Source organism: Oncorhynchus mykiss, chromosome 13, assembly GCF_013265735.2.
Source record: "Oncorhynchus mykiss isolate Arlee chromosome 13, USDA_OmykA_1.1, whole genome shotgun sequence".
In the NCBI taxonomy this organism is placed as follows: Eukaryota; Metazoa; Chordata; class Actinopteri; order Salmoniformes; family Salmonidae; genus Oncorhynchus; species Oncorhynchus mykiss.
This window is the reverse complement of record NC_048577.1, coordinates 61952809-61967438: the sequence shown is the minus strand read 5'-3', so window position 1 is coordinate 61967438 and position 14630 is coordinate 61952809. Positions and strand designations below refer to the sequence as shown.

At 46.8% G+C, this 14630-nt stretch overlaps 1 protein-coding gene across 9 annotated transcripts in view; it reads left to right on the top strand.

The window, feature by feature from the left end:
* The window catches only part of LOC110512085 (E3 ubiquitin-protein ligase rnf213-alpha-like), a 70054-nt gene that overhangs the window by 49267 nt on the left and 6157 nt on the right, over nucleotides 1–14630 (top strand). For 8 of the 9 annotated variants that reach the window (XM_036941806.1, XM_036941799.1, XM_036941798.1 and 5 more), the window contains 15 exons: nucleotides 11–86; nucleotides 197–231; nucleotides 350–450; nucleotides 734–890; nucleotides 1964–2138; nucleotides 2392–2486; nucleotides 2843–3094; nucleotides 3537–3669; nucleotides 3990–4073; nucleotides 4242–4422; nucleotides 5070–5271; nucleotides 6414–6491; nucleotides 6665–6862; nucleotides 9423–9512; nucleotides 9813–9991. In XM_036941806.1, the coding sequence (XP_036797701.1) occupies nucleotides 11–86; nucleotides 197–231; nucleotides 350–450; nucleotides 734–890; nucleotides 1964–2138; nucleotides 2392–2486; nucleotides 2843–3094; nucleotides 3537–3669; nucleotides 3990–4073; nucleotides 4242–4422; nucleotides 5070–5271; nucleotides 6414–6491; nucleotides 6665–6862; nucleotides 9423–9512; nucleotides 9813–9991 (2036 nt within the window). The other variant, XM_036941807.1, reaches the window with a different exon arrangement.

The window sequence follows — 14630 nt, the reverse complement described above, 5'->3', positions numbered from 1 at the left end:
GTGTCTTTAGAGAGCCTTCCTCCCCACCATGCCAGAGGACATGCTAGCAGTGGCTCACAAAGCCATGGGGCAGCTGCAGTGGTACTGTAAGTATAGTAACAGCCACAACAAAAGGATGTGTGAAATTTGAAAGATTTAGCAGATTTAACTGTCTAAAATGTGAAGTCATCCAAGCTTTTCTTCTGCTCTTACACAGTTTGTCCCAACAATCACCCGTGCACCATCGGTGAGGTACGTAACGTTTGAGTTTATTCTGAATAATCTTATCTTTGGCCCTAACTTTCAGTTAAGTACTGTTTCTCAGAATCTCTCTCTCTCCTACCCCTCTGTCTGACCCCTCTAACCACAGTGTGGCCAGCCCATGGAGAGGAGTCGCTGCCTGGACTGTGGCCTCGAGATTGGAGGGGACAACCACATAGCTGTCCCTGGCTTCCAAGCCGTTCAGATTCAGTGAGTGGGATTTTTATGGAATTTCTAAGACCGTTGATAATGACTTGAGCAGGTGCTGCACTGTGCAGACTTCGGTTCAAACAGAATTTTATTTGATTTCAAATTGTTTAGCTGTGCTTGATTGAGCTGACCTGGCACAATGGAACCAATGGAATAGCCCCCAAAGTACAAACGCTGGCCATCTGGCCATCCAAGCAGGCTCATACTATTTGAACCCAGGTCTGGTATCATGTCGGCACCGGAGAATGGAGACAAACACATGTTGTTTTTCCCTTCTTCATAGGGGTGACCGCACCCAGACCGGCCACATCCTGGGAGAGCCCAGACGGAGAGACAACCTGGACATGCAGGACACCAAGAACATGTCCCCAGTGCCCTTTAACCTGCTGCGCCTGGTCACACACATGGCCATGCTGCTAGGGGCCAGCAGTCACCCCCAGGTAAGTACACTAGAGAAGGGGTTTTCAAACATCTCCTCGTGATCACACACATGGCCATGCTGCTAGGGGCCAGCAGTCACCCCCAGGTAAGTACACTAGAGCAGGGCTTTTCAAACATCTCCTCGTGATCACACACATGGCCATGCTGCTAGGGGCCAGCAGTCACCCCCAGGTAAGTACACTAGAGCAGGGGTTTTCAAACATCTCCTCGTGATCACACACATGGCCATGCTGCTAGGGGCCAGCAGTCACCCCCAGGTAAGTACACTAGAGCAGGGGTTTTCAAACATCTCCTCGTGATCACACAGCTGTTCCATGTGTTGGAACTATTCCAGAGTTAACACACCTGATTCAACTGATCAACGAATCATCAAGCATTTAGGGCTCTCGAGTGGCGCAGCTCTCTAAGGCACTGCATCTCAGTGCAAGAGGCGTCACTACCGTCCCTGGTTCGAATCCAGGCTGTGTCACATCTGACCGTGCGCACAATTGGCCCAGTGGCGTGGGTTTGTCTGGGGTAGGCCGTCATTGTAAATAACAATTTGTTCTTCTCTGACTTGCCTAGTTAAATAAAGGTTAAATGTTTTACTTACTTTTACTTTTTTTGATAAGGTGAATTAGAATTAGTTCAGGGCCACAACAACTAAAGTGTTGAATGTCTGAGGAGGTTGAAAAGCACTGCACTAGAGGTACCTGCTGTACATGGATGGATGGGGTTATTGGTTTGACTGTTGTCCAGTGGTGACCGTTACATCTCTTGAAGGACACTTGCCTCAACGGAGTCTCTTGATCTCCCTCTTTTTCTCTCTGTCTCCGTCTCTCTCTCTGCTCACTCTCGCTCTCTTTCACCCCCACTCCCTCTACCCTCCCCCTCTTTCTCTCTCTGTCTCCGTCTCTCTCTCTGCTCACTCTTGCTCTCTTTCACCCCCACTCCCTCCCTTTCTCACTCCCTCTACCCTCCCCCTCTTTCTCTCTCTGTTTCCGGCTCTCTCTCTGCTCACTCTCGCTCTCTTTCACCCCCACTCCCTCCCTTTCTCACTCCCTCTACCCTCCCCCTCTTTCTCTCTCTGTAGGTCATCGGTGCCATCATCAAGCCCCCAGTGCCCGACCCCGGTGCGTTCCTGTGGGCCCACCTGTTGAAGGACATGGAGCAGGTGACCAGGTCGCTGGGGAAGGGGTCTGACGACACGGTCAACACCGTCCACCTGGTCATCAGCAGCCTTCTGGGGCCCCACCAGCCTGGCCAGTGTAAGGGACCAGAAACACCTCCATGTCCTCAATAGGTTTACAATCACTAAAAACAAGCATCACCTTAGGCCACTAATGCTGTCTGATTACAAGCCAACTAAGCATGCTAATGGTGCTATTAAATGAGCCATTCCTTATTGAAGTTTTAGAATCATATGTACATTCTTTACCATTATATTGTTATTGAATCATTGTCTGTGAATGATATCAGACACTGAACGTTTCCTTGACTCTTGTCTGCTTCTCTCTCCAGGGCCTGTTCCCTATGACAACCTGCTCTCCACCAAGGAGGCCCGAAACGGCTGGGAGACCACCGTCAGCAATGACATCATCACACCTCAGCTGAAGGTACCAACTGATTACATCAGTCACCATTTGACTCAGTTCATCATCTCTAGATGAATAAATGACTTTAGTACCTTTTTTAATACAGTCAACAACATTTGTATTTGTTCGGTAGTCCATCTATAACTGTCGTGTTCATTAGAGCACCCAATGGAAAACGTTTTAAAATGTTTGCAATGGAAAATAAAAACATTTAGCGTTTTCTTATTGGACAAGTCTAGGTAGTCCCTATCTCTTTTGAATTTGTTTTCTTCTGTTTAGTGTTTAATGAACACCGCCCTGAATAACAGAAACATGATCTAAATTATACCCTTTCTTCCCCTCTGTCTCTCTCTCCCCTCGTCCCATCCCGTCTCCAGCACCTGGACAGGCGGCTGAAGGAAGTGAACGCCTTTGTCCGGGCCGACTTGCGGGTCTCCTCCAACCCTGTGATGAGGCTGGTGTTCGGGGACCCGCGCCTCTTCCTTGCCTCTCTGCCCCGGGAGTCTCTGATCCACAGTTCGTCTGTGTGGAGCTGCAGGGAGCGGGTGTCTCTACTCAGCCTCACCCACATCGTGGAGCAGCACAACGGCAGGGACACCCTGCCCATGCTCTGGCGGTTCCTGCAGAGGGTATGAGCTGAGGCATCGCTGAACGGAAACCTTGGTCTTATTCATTAGTGCACAGCGTAGCAAAATGTTTTGCGATGGAAGCGAGCGATTCTTATTGGACAGGTTTTTGTAGTCTCTCCTTGTTTCCGGTAATCATGGTAGCATCCACATTAATGTAAAAATGTTGAGAAACATATTCTATTCTTATTTACAATAAAAGTGACTCCAAAATGACACAATACATTATTTACCATTTAATTTCTATTGGGCACATAATAATCTGAAACACAACCAAAAGATTCATTCTAATGTTAATAATAAACGTGTTTACAGTCTCATTGACAGTCACAATGTTGGTCAGACCTTCGTTCTATGTGGTGTGATTGGCAGTTTGTTTGTTTTACCGTACCCTGTGATTGGTCGCGGTAACATCCCCCCCCCCCTCTGATTGGTCTGGTGACAGGAGGCAGAGCTGCGGTTGGTGAAGTTCCTTCCTGACATCCTGGCACTGCAGAGAGATTTGGTGAAGAGGTTCCAGAACGTGACTGACCTCACCTGCCATACCATCGCTGACTTCCTTCACAGCCAGAAAGCAGGTACTAGTTTAAACTATACTTCTGGGTTAGTCACAGTACTGTATGTCCAACTGAAAACAATCAGTGGTATTGTTTGTGTTATTGGCATGGTACAGCGAGCAGATATATCAATAGTTTCACTCTACTGAGGCCAGCCGAGCTAAGCTGTAGTGTACTGTACTGTAGTGTAGTAGCCTGGTGATGTTTCCACCATACAGGCTGGAAAATCAAATAGAAGAGTCGGCTCAGTACAGTTCAGGCCAGAACACTAGTGTCAAAAGGGTATTCCAGTTGGTTTACAATATAGGCTTCCATGTGGATTATTATGTTTGTTGTCACAGCCTCCCTCACAGCCTGGTACGAGAAACGGGTCAAAATCTTCCTGACAACATGGAATCAGCTCCGGGTCTCCCTGGCAACCAACGGTATGAGTACAGATGATCGTAGCACAACTCTAGGGCTCTATTAATTAAGGAATAATAGAAATATATATACAATATTTTTAAAATATGCGCTTTGGAGGGGCACTCATGCTTGATTTCTTAATCTGCTCTTTTGTGATTTATAATCTGTGTGTTTTGGCTCTGCTCCAGGTGAGATTAAAATCCCTGGCGAGTTCTGCCGGGAGGACCTGGACCTGACCAGTGACTTCCTGGTTCTGTTGCCACGGCGACAGGGTCCCGGCCTGTGTTCCACGGCGCTGGTCAGCTACCTCATCGCCCTGCACAACGAACTGGTCTACTGCGTGGACAAGCACACTGGAGAGGAGACCAGGTGAGGGTGCTGTTGTCCTATCTCAGAGTAGGAGTGCTGATTCAGGATAATTTTTCCTTTAGAATCACAATAAGATCACTTGGATGGGGGGGACCTGATCCGGGACCAGCGCTCCTACTCTGATACATATGGCCCCTGGTCTCATTAGGCTTGTTAGAAAAAATGCTGTATGCATGGTCGGTCTGAGAGGGGATACCTAGTCAGTTGTACAATTTAATGCATTCAACTGAAACGTGTCTTCTGCATTTAACCGAGAGAGGTGTGGGGGGCTGTCTTAATCAACGTCCAAGTCATTGGCGCCCGGGGAGCAGTTGTTGTTAGGGGTTAACTGTCTCAAGGGCAAAACGGCAGATTTTTCCACCTTGCCGGCTCGGGGATTCAAACCAGCGACATTTTGGTTATTGGTCCAACATTTTTAACTGCAAGGCCAGTGGTTCCCAACCTTTTTCGGTTACTATACCACCAACTGAATTTTACTCTGCCCAGAGTACCCCCTTGTGCATTTTACCAGTAGGACTATGGTCTCTTGAGTCTTCCCAAGTACCCCTGGTTGGGAACCCCTGAACCCCTGCTGAACTGATAGAAAGCAGAAGCAGACATGGTTGATATCACCAGATTAGTTCACTCTTCCCCTTTCTCTCCCCCAGCTACTCGGTGAGCCCGGCGGACCTGAGCGACCTGCACGTGATCCGCTACGAGCCGGAGAGGGATCTGCTGCCCTTGGTTCTGTCCAACTGCCAGTACAGTGTGGAGCGTGGCCAGGAGGCCCTGCACGAGTACGACCTGCCCAAGATCCAGCAGCAGATCCTGGCCCGCTTCCTGCAGGGAAAGCCTCTCATCACTCTCAACGTGAGTCTGTCTGTCAGCACACGATCAGTCAAATGTACAGTTCTCGGCATCGACAAAGTTACTAAATGCCTATGCTGCAGCAAGGTCAATCAATCATTCAAATGTATTTATAAAGCCCTTCGTACATCAGTTGATATCTCAAAGTGCTATACAGAAACCCAGCCTAAAACCCCAAACAGCAAGCAATGCAGATGTAGAAGCACTAGCACTGGCTAGGAAAAACTCTCTAGAAAGGCCAGAACCTAGGAAGAAACCTAGAGAGGAACCAGGCTATGAGGGGTGACCAGTCCTCTTCTGGCTGTGCCGGGTGGAGATTATAACAGAACATGGCCAAAATGTTCAAACGTTCATAAATGACCAGCATGGTCAAATAATAATCACAGTGGTTGTAGAGGGTGCAACAGGTCAGCACCTTTGAGTAAATGTCTGTTGGCTTTTCATAGCCGATCATTCAGTTAGAGACAACAGGTGCGGTAGAGAGAGAGAGTCCAAAACAGCAGGTCCGGGACAAGGTAACACGTCCAGTGTCAGGGTTCCATAGCCGCAGGCAGAACAGTTTAAACTGGAGCAGCAGCATGACCAGGTGGACTAGGGACACGCAAGGAGTCATCAGGCCAGGTAGTCCTGAGGCATGGTCCTAGGGCTCAGGTCCTCCTCCGAGAGAGAGAATTAGAAGGAGCATACTTAAATTCACACAGGGTACATTGTTAATGTGACAAACTCTCTTGTAGGGTAACGCCAAGTTCATTAGCAATCGTCTAACAATAACAAATGCAATGAAATACATTTTTGAAATATTCTCTTAAATGGTGCAACTACGTTCACGTATAAACATATGTTTTACTGAAGTTAGTGTGGGGTAGAGGTTAGACCAGAACTGTCTAGATTTCCCTTTTTACAGAAACACTTAGCTGTCACAAGCTGCGTTTTCACATTCTGATCTTTTTTTCACTAATTGTTCTTTTGACCAGTCATATCAGCTCTGAAAAAGATCTAATGTGATTGGTCAAAAGACCAATTAGAGTAAAAAAGATCTGAATGTGTCTGCCTGTGTAAACGCAGCCAAATTGAGGTAAAGACAGGAGTTAGTATATGACCGTGTATTAGACAGGTTTTGATGTGTTGCTTACCACCTCATACAGGGAATCCCAACCCTGGTGAACAGACACGACCGCAATTATGAAAACATCCTCAAGGATGTGAAAGGAAAGGTTCAACAGGTAAGTAACAACAACTCTGGTGACATGTTGTCACATGGTACAGTATGATATGAACGGGGAAATCTGGTATTGATACACTACATCCAATTTTGGAACACAACCCTGGCATGAGGTTGAGTTGACCCTGTTCTATGCCTTGTCCACGTCTCTGTCATTTGCCTTTGTGTCCCCAGGAGCCCCTGCCCATCCTGACCCTGTCGGCGCTGGCCGGGGAGCTGCAGTCATACAGCGAGGTGTGTGAGGCGCTCTCCACCGTGGAGGTGGCTCTGGGCTTCCTGGCCATGACGGGAGGCGAGCCCCAGCTGCAGTTGGAGCGCTACCTGGAGGAGGTTCTGCAGATGGGAGACCAGACTGGCCCACACATCCTAAAGGTCAGCCCCCTTCCTCCGTCCGGAGCCCACAGACTGTCCGGGTGCAGCAGTAACATACCTCTGTGCCCTACTGTCTGTTTCTTCCTCTGGTTAAGCAGCTAGCTGAGAGCCTAAAGCCTGATTGTTTCACTGCTCTCTCCATCTAGCTGGCTCCTCATTGGCTTCCTTACAGGAACCAGTAAACAGATGGATACCCTAAACATAGTGACTTCATTTGATGTCTTGTTGTCGTCAGCATTTTGTTGTATAATTGAAGTCGGAAGTTTACATACACCTTAGCCAAATACATTTAAACTCAGTTTTTCACAATTCCTGACATTTAATCCCAGTAAAAATTCCCTGTTTTAGGTCAGTTAGGATCATCACTTTATTTTAAGGATGTGAAATGTCAGAATAATAGTAGAGAATTATTTATTTCAGCTTTTATTTAATTCATCACATTGCCAGTGGGTCAGAAGTTTACATACACTCAATTGGTATTTCGTAGCATTGCCTTTAAATAGTTTAACTTGGGTCAAACGTTTCGGGTAGCCTTCCACAAGCTTCCCACAGTAAGTTGGGTGCATTTTTGCCCATTCCTCCTGACAGAGCTGGTGTTACGAAGTCAGGTTTGTAGGCCTCTTTGCTCGCACACACTTTTTTCAGTTCTGCCCACAAATTTTCTATGGGATTGAGGTCAGGGTTTTGTGATGGCCACTCCAATACACTGACTTTGTTGTCCTTTGGAAGTATGCTTGAGGTCATTGTCCATTTGGAAGACCCATTTGCGACCAAGCTTTAACTTGTTGACTGATGTCTTGAGATGTTGCTTCAATATATCCATATAATTTTCCTATCTCATCATGCCATTTATTTTGTGAAGTGCACAAAACCGTGCTTCACCGTTGGGATGGTGTTCTTTGGCTTGCATGCCTCCCCCTTTTTCCTCCAAACATAAAGTTGGTCATTATGGCCAAACAGTACTATTTTTGTTTCATCAGACCAGAGGACATTTCTCAAAAATGTAAGATATTTGTTTCCATGTGCAGTTTCAAACCGTAGTCTGGCTTTTTTTGGCGGTTTTGGAGCAGTGGCTTCTTCCTTGCTGAGCAGCCCTTCGGTTATGTCGATATAGGACTCGTTTTACTGTGGATATAGATACTTCTGTACCTGTTTCCTCCAGCATCTTCACAAGGTCCTTTGCTGCTGTTCTGGGATTGATTTGCACTTTTCGCACCAAAGTACGCTCATCTCTAGCAGACAGAATGAGTCTCCTTCCTGAGCGGTATGACGGCTGCGTGGTTCCATGGTGTTTACACTTGCATACTATTGTTTGTACAGATGAACGTGGTACCTTCAGGCATTTGGAAATTGCTCCCAAGGATGAACCAGACTTGTGGAGGTCTACAATTTTTTTCTCCAGGTCTTGGCTGATTTATTTTGATTTTCCCATGATGTCAAGCAAAGAGGCATTGAGTTTGAAGGTAGGCCTTGAAATACATCCATAGGTACACCTCTAATTGACTCAAATGATGTCAAGTCGGCTATCAGAAGCTTCTAAAGCCATGACATAATTTTCTGGAATTTTCCAAGCTGTTTAAAGGCACAGTCAACTTAGTGTATGTAAACCTCTGACCCACTGGAATTGTGATACAGTGAATTATAAGTGAAATAATCTGTCAGGAAACAATTGTTGGTAAAATTACTTGTGTCATGCACAAAGTAGATGTCCTAACCAACTTGCCAAAACTATAGTTTGTTAACAAGAAATTTGTGGAGTGGTTGAAAAACAAGATTTAATGACTCCAACCTAATGTATGTAACCTTCCGACTTCAACTGTAGCTAGCATATTATCAGTCAGTCTTGCCTAATTTGGTATTAATTGTAGCCGAAAGTTAATACAACACATCCCTCGGTAAGGTGAGCTCTTTCAAGAGAATCCATTAGCAGTGATTTCATGTTTTCTGATGTGATTAGAGGTTATATTAAACTAAGGGATAGTTCACCCAAATTACAAAAGGACATGTTGGTTTCCTGACCCTGTCTATTATAACGCAGTCTATTGACAAGGTAAGACAGGAATGCATTATTTGGTTTTGTTTACCTGGCCACTGTTTCAAATGCTAACCTTTTTAGCACAAATCCAGTGCAATGTTGCCCTGAGCAGGTGTAGTCTGAGTCACTGTGTTGTCCTGTTGTCCTCATGCAGGCCCTGAGCAGGTGTAGTCTGAGTCACTGTGTTGTCCTGTTGTCCTCATGCAGGCCCTGAGCAGGTGTAGTCTGAGTCACTGTGTTGTCCTGTTGTCCTCATGCAGGCCCTGAGCAGGTGTAGTCTGAGTCACTGTGTTGTCCTGTTGTCCTCATGCAGGCCCTGAGCAGGTGTAGTCTGAGTCACTGTGTTGTCCTGTTGTCCTCATGCAGGCCCTGAGCAGGTGTAGTCTGAGTCACTGTGTTGTCCTGTTGTCCTCATGCAGGCCCTGAGCAGGTGTAGTCTGAATCACTGTGTTGTCCTGTTGTCCTCATGCAGGCCCTGAGCAGGTGTAGTCTGAGTCACTGTGTTGTCCTGTTGTCCTCATGCAGGCCCTGAGCAGGTGTAGTCTGAAACACTGTGTGGCCCTGTGGCAGCTCCTCACCTCACTCAAGTCTGAGAACATGCTGCGCCTCAAGAGGGTAAGACGACGAGACACCACACATTCACCCAGACAAGTCTTCACATGACTTTGTTAGGGTCATGTTTTTTTATACTGGTTATGAAGTTTTGTCTGGATTACTGTTTGTATGGGTGAGATGTGCTTGTATTACTTACAACATAAGTTGTAACATTGTGACTTAAGTTGTACTAACTTACAACATTAATTGAAACTAACCTTAGTTACACTAACTTACATAATGTGATAAATAGAAAATGATCATAATGTTATGTTACACCCTAGTGTATATTAAAGCTTCTCTAACCCTCCCCATCCTCAGGACCCGTTTGTGGGGGTCTCAGAGGAATACAGGAATCCCCTGGGAGATGAAGACCGGAGGCTACTCACTACATTCTTCACCAAGAGCAGCGCTGACTCGTTCCTGCTGGAGATGCACGAGTTTCTGCTGCTGGTCCTGAAGAGCCCCCGTGCCCCCGACACATACAGGCCTGACTGGGGGTAAGCCAAGGGGATAACAGCTAGCTGGCATGGTGTAGTCTCTCTTGACACTCTTAGCGGTTCCATTTTTGATATTGTAGTATTGTTTACGTCACATGAACATCATGTCTTAAGTACTAGTCAAAAGTTTGGACACACCTATTCATTCAAGGGTTTTTATTATTATTATTTTTTTCTCCATTCTACAACACAACTATGAAATAACACATATGGAATCACGTAGTAACCAAAACAAAATGTCAAACTAATTAAAATATTTTTTTGATTTTTCAAAGTATCCACCCTTTGCCTTGATGACTGGTTTGCACACTCTTGGTGTTCTCTCAACCATCTACATCTGGAATGCTTTTCCAACTGTCTTGAAGGAGTTCCCACATATGCTGAGCACTTGTTGGCTGCTTTTCCTTCAGTCAAATCAAATTTTGTTGGTCACATACACATGGTTAGCAGTGGTTAATGCGAGTGTAGCGAAATGCTTGTGCTTCTAGTTCCGACCGTGCAGTAATATCTATCAAGTAATCTAACAATTTCACATCAACTACCTTATACACACAAGTGTAAGGAATGAATAAGAATATGTAGATATAAATATATGGATGAGCGATGGCCTCAACAGCATAGGCAAGATGCAGTAGATGGTATAGAGTACAGTATACATATGAGATGAGTAATGTAGGGTATGTAAACATTATATAAAGTAGCATTGTTTAAAGTGACTAGTGATACATTTCTTACATCCTATTTTTAATTACTAAAGTGGCTAGAGATTTGAGTCAGTATGTTGGCAGCAGCCACTCACTGTTAGTGATGGCTGTTTAACAGTCTGATGGCCTTGAGATAGAAGCTGTTTTTCAGTCCTCGGTCCCAGCTTTGATGTACCTGTACTGACCTCGCCTTCTGGATGATAGCAGGGTGAACAGGCAGTGGCTCGGGTGGTTGTTGTCCTTGATGATCTTTTTGGCCTGCCTGTGACATCGGGTGGTGTAGGTGTCCTGGAGGGCAGGTAGTTTGCCCCCGGTGATGCATTGTGCAGACCTCAGTACCCTCTGTAGAACATTACGGTTGTGGGCGGAGCAGTTGCCGTACCAGGCTGTGATACAGCCCGACAGGATGCTATCGATTGTGCATCTGTAAAAGTTTGTGTGTTTTTGGTGACAAGCCCAATTTCTTCAGCCTCCTGAGGTTGAAGAGGCACTGTTGCGCCTTCTTCAACACGCTGTCTGTGTGGGTGGACCATTTCAGTTTGTCCGTGATGTGTACGCCGAGGAACTTAACTTTCCACCTTCTCCATTACTATCCTGACGATGTGGATAGGGGGTGCTCCCTCTGCTGTTTCCTGAAGTCCACGATCATCTCCTTTGTTTGGTTGACGTTGAGTGGTAGGTTATTTTCCTGACACCACACTCCGAGGGAACTCACCTCCTCCCTGTAGGCCGTCTCGTCGTTGTTGGTAATCAAGCCTACCACTGTAGTGTTGTCTACAAACTTGATGATTGAGTTGGTGGTGTGCATGGCCACTCACTCGTGGGTAAACAGGGAGTACAAGAGAGGGCTGAGAACGCACCATTGTGGGGCCCGGGTGTTGAGGATCAGTGGGGTGGAGATGTTTCCTACCCTCATCACCTGGGGGCGGCCCGTCAGAAAGTCCAGGACCCAGTTGCACAGGGTAGGGTCGAGACCCAGGGTCTTAATGACGAGTATGGAGGGTACTATGGTGTTAAATGCTGAGCTGTAATCGATGAACAGCATTCTTACATAGGTATTCCTCTTGTTCCAATGGGTTAGGGCAGTGTGATTGCGATTGCGTCGTCTGTGGACCTATTGGGGCTGTAAGCAAATTGGAGTGGGTCTAGGGTATCAGTTAGGGTGGAGGTGATATAGTCTAGTCTCTCAAAGCACTTCATGATGACGGAAGTGAATGCTACCGGGCGTTAGTCATTTAGCTCAGATGACCTTACCGTTCTTGAAACAGGAACAATGGTGGCCTTCTTGAAGCATGTGGGAACAGCAGACTGGGATGGGGATTGATTGAATATGTCCGTAAACATATCAGCCAGCTGGTCTGTGCATGCTCTGAGGAAGCGGCTAGGGATGCCGTCTGGGCCTGCAGCCTTGCGAGGGTTAACACGTTTAAATGGTTTACTCACGATGGCTGCGGTGAAGGAGAGCCCGAAGGTTTTGGTAGTGGGCCGTGTCAGTGGCACTGTATTGTCCTCAAAGTTGTTTAATTTGTCTGGGTGCAAGACGTCGTTGTGCCCGACGGGGCTGGTTTTCTTTTTGTAATCTGTGATTGACTATAGACCCTGCCACATAGTTCTCGTGTCTGAGCCTATGAATTGCGACTCTACTTTCTCTATACTGACTCTTAGCTTGTTTGATTGCCTTGCGGAGGGAATAGCTACACTGTTTGTATTCGGTCATGTTTCCGGTAGCCTTGTCATGATTAAAAGCCGTGGTTTGCGCTTTCAGTTTTGCGCGAATGCTGCCATCAATCCATGGTTTCTGGTTGGGAAAGGTTTTAATAGTCACCGTGGGTACAACATCACCAATGCACTTGCTAATGAACTCGCTCACCGAAACAGCGTATACATCAATGTTGTTGTCTGAGGCTATCCGGAACATATCCCAGTCCACGGGATCAAAGCAATCTTGAATCGTGGAATCAGATTGTTCGGACCAGTGTTGAACAGACCTGAGCACGGGCGTTTCCTGCTTTTGTTTCTGTCTATAGGCTGGGAGCAACAAAATGAAGTCGTGGTCAGATTTGCCGAAAGAAGGGCGAGGTAGGGCTTTTCATGCGTTGCGGAAGTTAGAGTAGCAAGTTAGAGTAGCAATGATCCAGAATTTTGCCAGCCCAGGTCGCACATTCGATATGCTGATAAAATTTAGGGAGCCTTGTTTTCAGATTAACCTTGTTCAAATCCGCAGCTACAACAAATGCAGCCTCAGGATATGTGGTTTCCAGTTTACATAGAGTCCAATGAAGTTCTTTCAGGGCCGTCGAGGTGTCTGCTTAGGGGGGATATGCACAGGTATGATTATAATCGAAGAGAATTCTCTTGGTAGATAATGCGGTCGGCATTTGATTGTAATTCTAGGTCAGGTGAACAAAAGGACTTGAGTTCCTGTATGTTGTTATGATCACACCACGATTCGTTAATCATAAGGCATACACCTCCGCCCTTCTTCTTACCAGAGAGATGTTTGTTTCTGTCGGCGTGATGCGTGAAGAAACCAGGTGGCTGTACCGACTCTGATAACGTATTCCGAGTGAGCCATGTTTCTGTGAAACAGAGAATGTTTCAATCTCTGATGTCCCTCTGGAAGGCAACCATTGCTCGGATTTTGTCTACCTTGAGACTGGACATTGGTGAGTAGTATACTCGGGAGCGGTGAGCGATGTGCCTGTCTACGGAGCCTGACCAAATCAAATCAAATTTATTTATATAGCCCTTCGTACATCAGCTGATATCTCAAAGTGCTGTACATAAACCCAGCCTAAAACCCCAAACAGCAAGCAATGCAGGTGTAGAAGCACGGTGGCTAGGAAAAACTCCCTAGAAAGGCCAAAACCTAGGAAGAAACCTAGAGAGGAACCAGGCTATGTGGGGTGGCCAGTCCTCTTCTGGCTGTGCCGGGTGGAGATTATAACAGAACATGGCCAAGATGTTCAAATGTTCATAAATGACCAGCATGGTCGAATAATAATAAGGCAGAACAGTTGAAACTGGAGCAGCAGCACAGCCAGGTGGACTGGGGACAGCAAGGAGTCATCATGTCAGGTAGTCCTGGGGCATGGTCCTAGGGCTCAGGTCCTCCGAGAGAGAGAAAGAGAGAAGGAGAGAATTAGAGAACGCACACTTAGATTCACACAGGACACCGAATAGGACAGGAGAAGTACTCCAGATATAACAAACTGACCCTAGCCCCCCGACACATAAACTACTGCAGCATAAATACTGGAGGCTGAGACAGGAGGGGTCAGGAGACACTGTGGCCCCATCCGAGGACACCCCCGGACAGGGCCAAACAGGAAGGATATAACCCCACCCACTTTGCCAAGCACAGCCCCCACAACACTAGAGGGATATCTTCAACCACCAACTTACCATCCTGAGACAAGGCTGAGTATAGCCCACAAAGACCTCCGCCACGGCACAACCCAAGGGGGGGGGGGGGGGGGGGGGGGGGCGAAACCCAGACAGGATGACGACATCAGTGACTCAGCCCACTCAGGTGACGCACCCCCTCCAGAGACGGCATGAGAGAGCCCCAGTAAAGCCAGTGACTCAGCCCCTGAATAGGGTTAGAGGCAGAGAATCCCAGTGGAAAGAGGGGAACCGGCCAGGCAGAGACAGCAAGGGCGGTTCGTTGCTCCAGAGCCTTTCCGTTCACCCTCCCACTCCTGGGCCAGACTACACTCAATCATATGACCCACTGAAGAGATGAGTCTTCAGTAGAGACTTAAAGGTTGAGACCGAGTTTGCGTCTCTGACATGGGTAGGCAGACCGTTCCATAAAAATGGAGCTCTATAGGAGAAAGCCCTGCCTCCAGCTGTTTGCTTAAAAATTCTAGGGACAATTAGGAGACCTGCGTCTTGTGACCGTAGCGTACGTGTAGGTATGTACGGCAGGACCA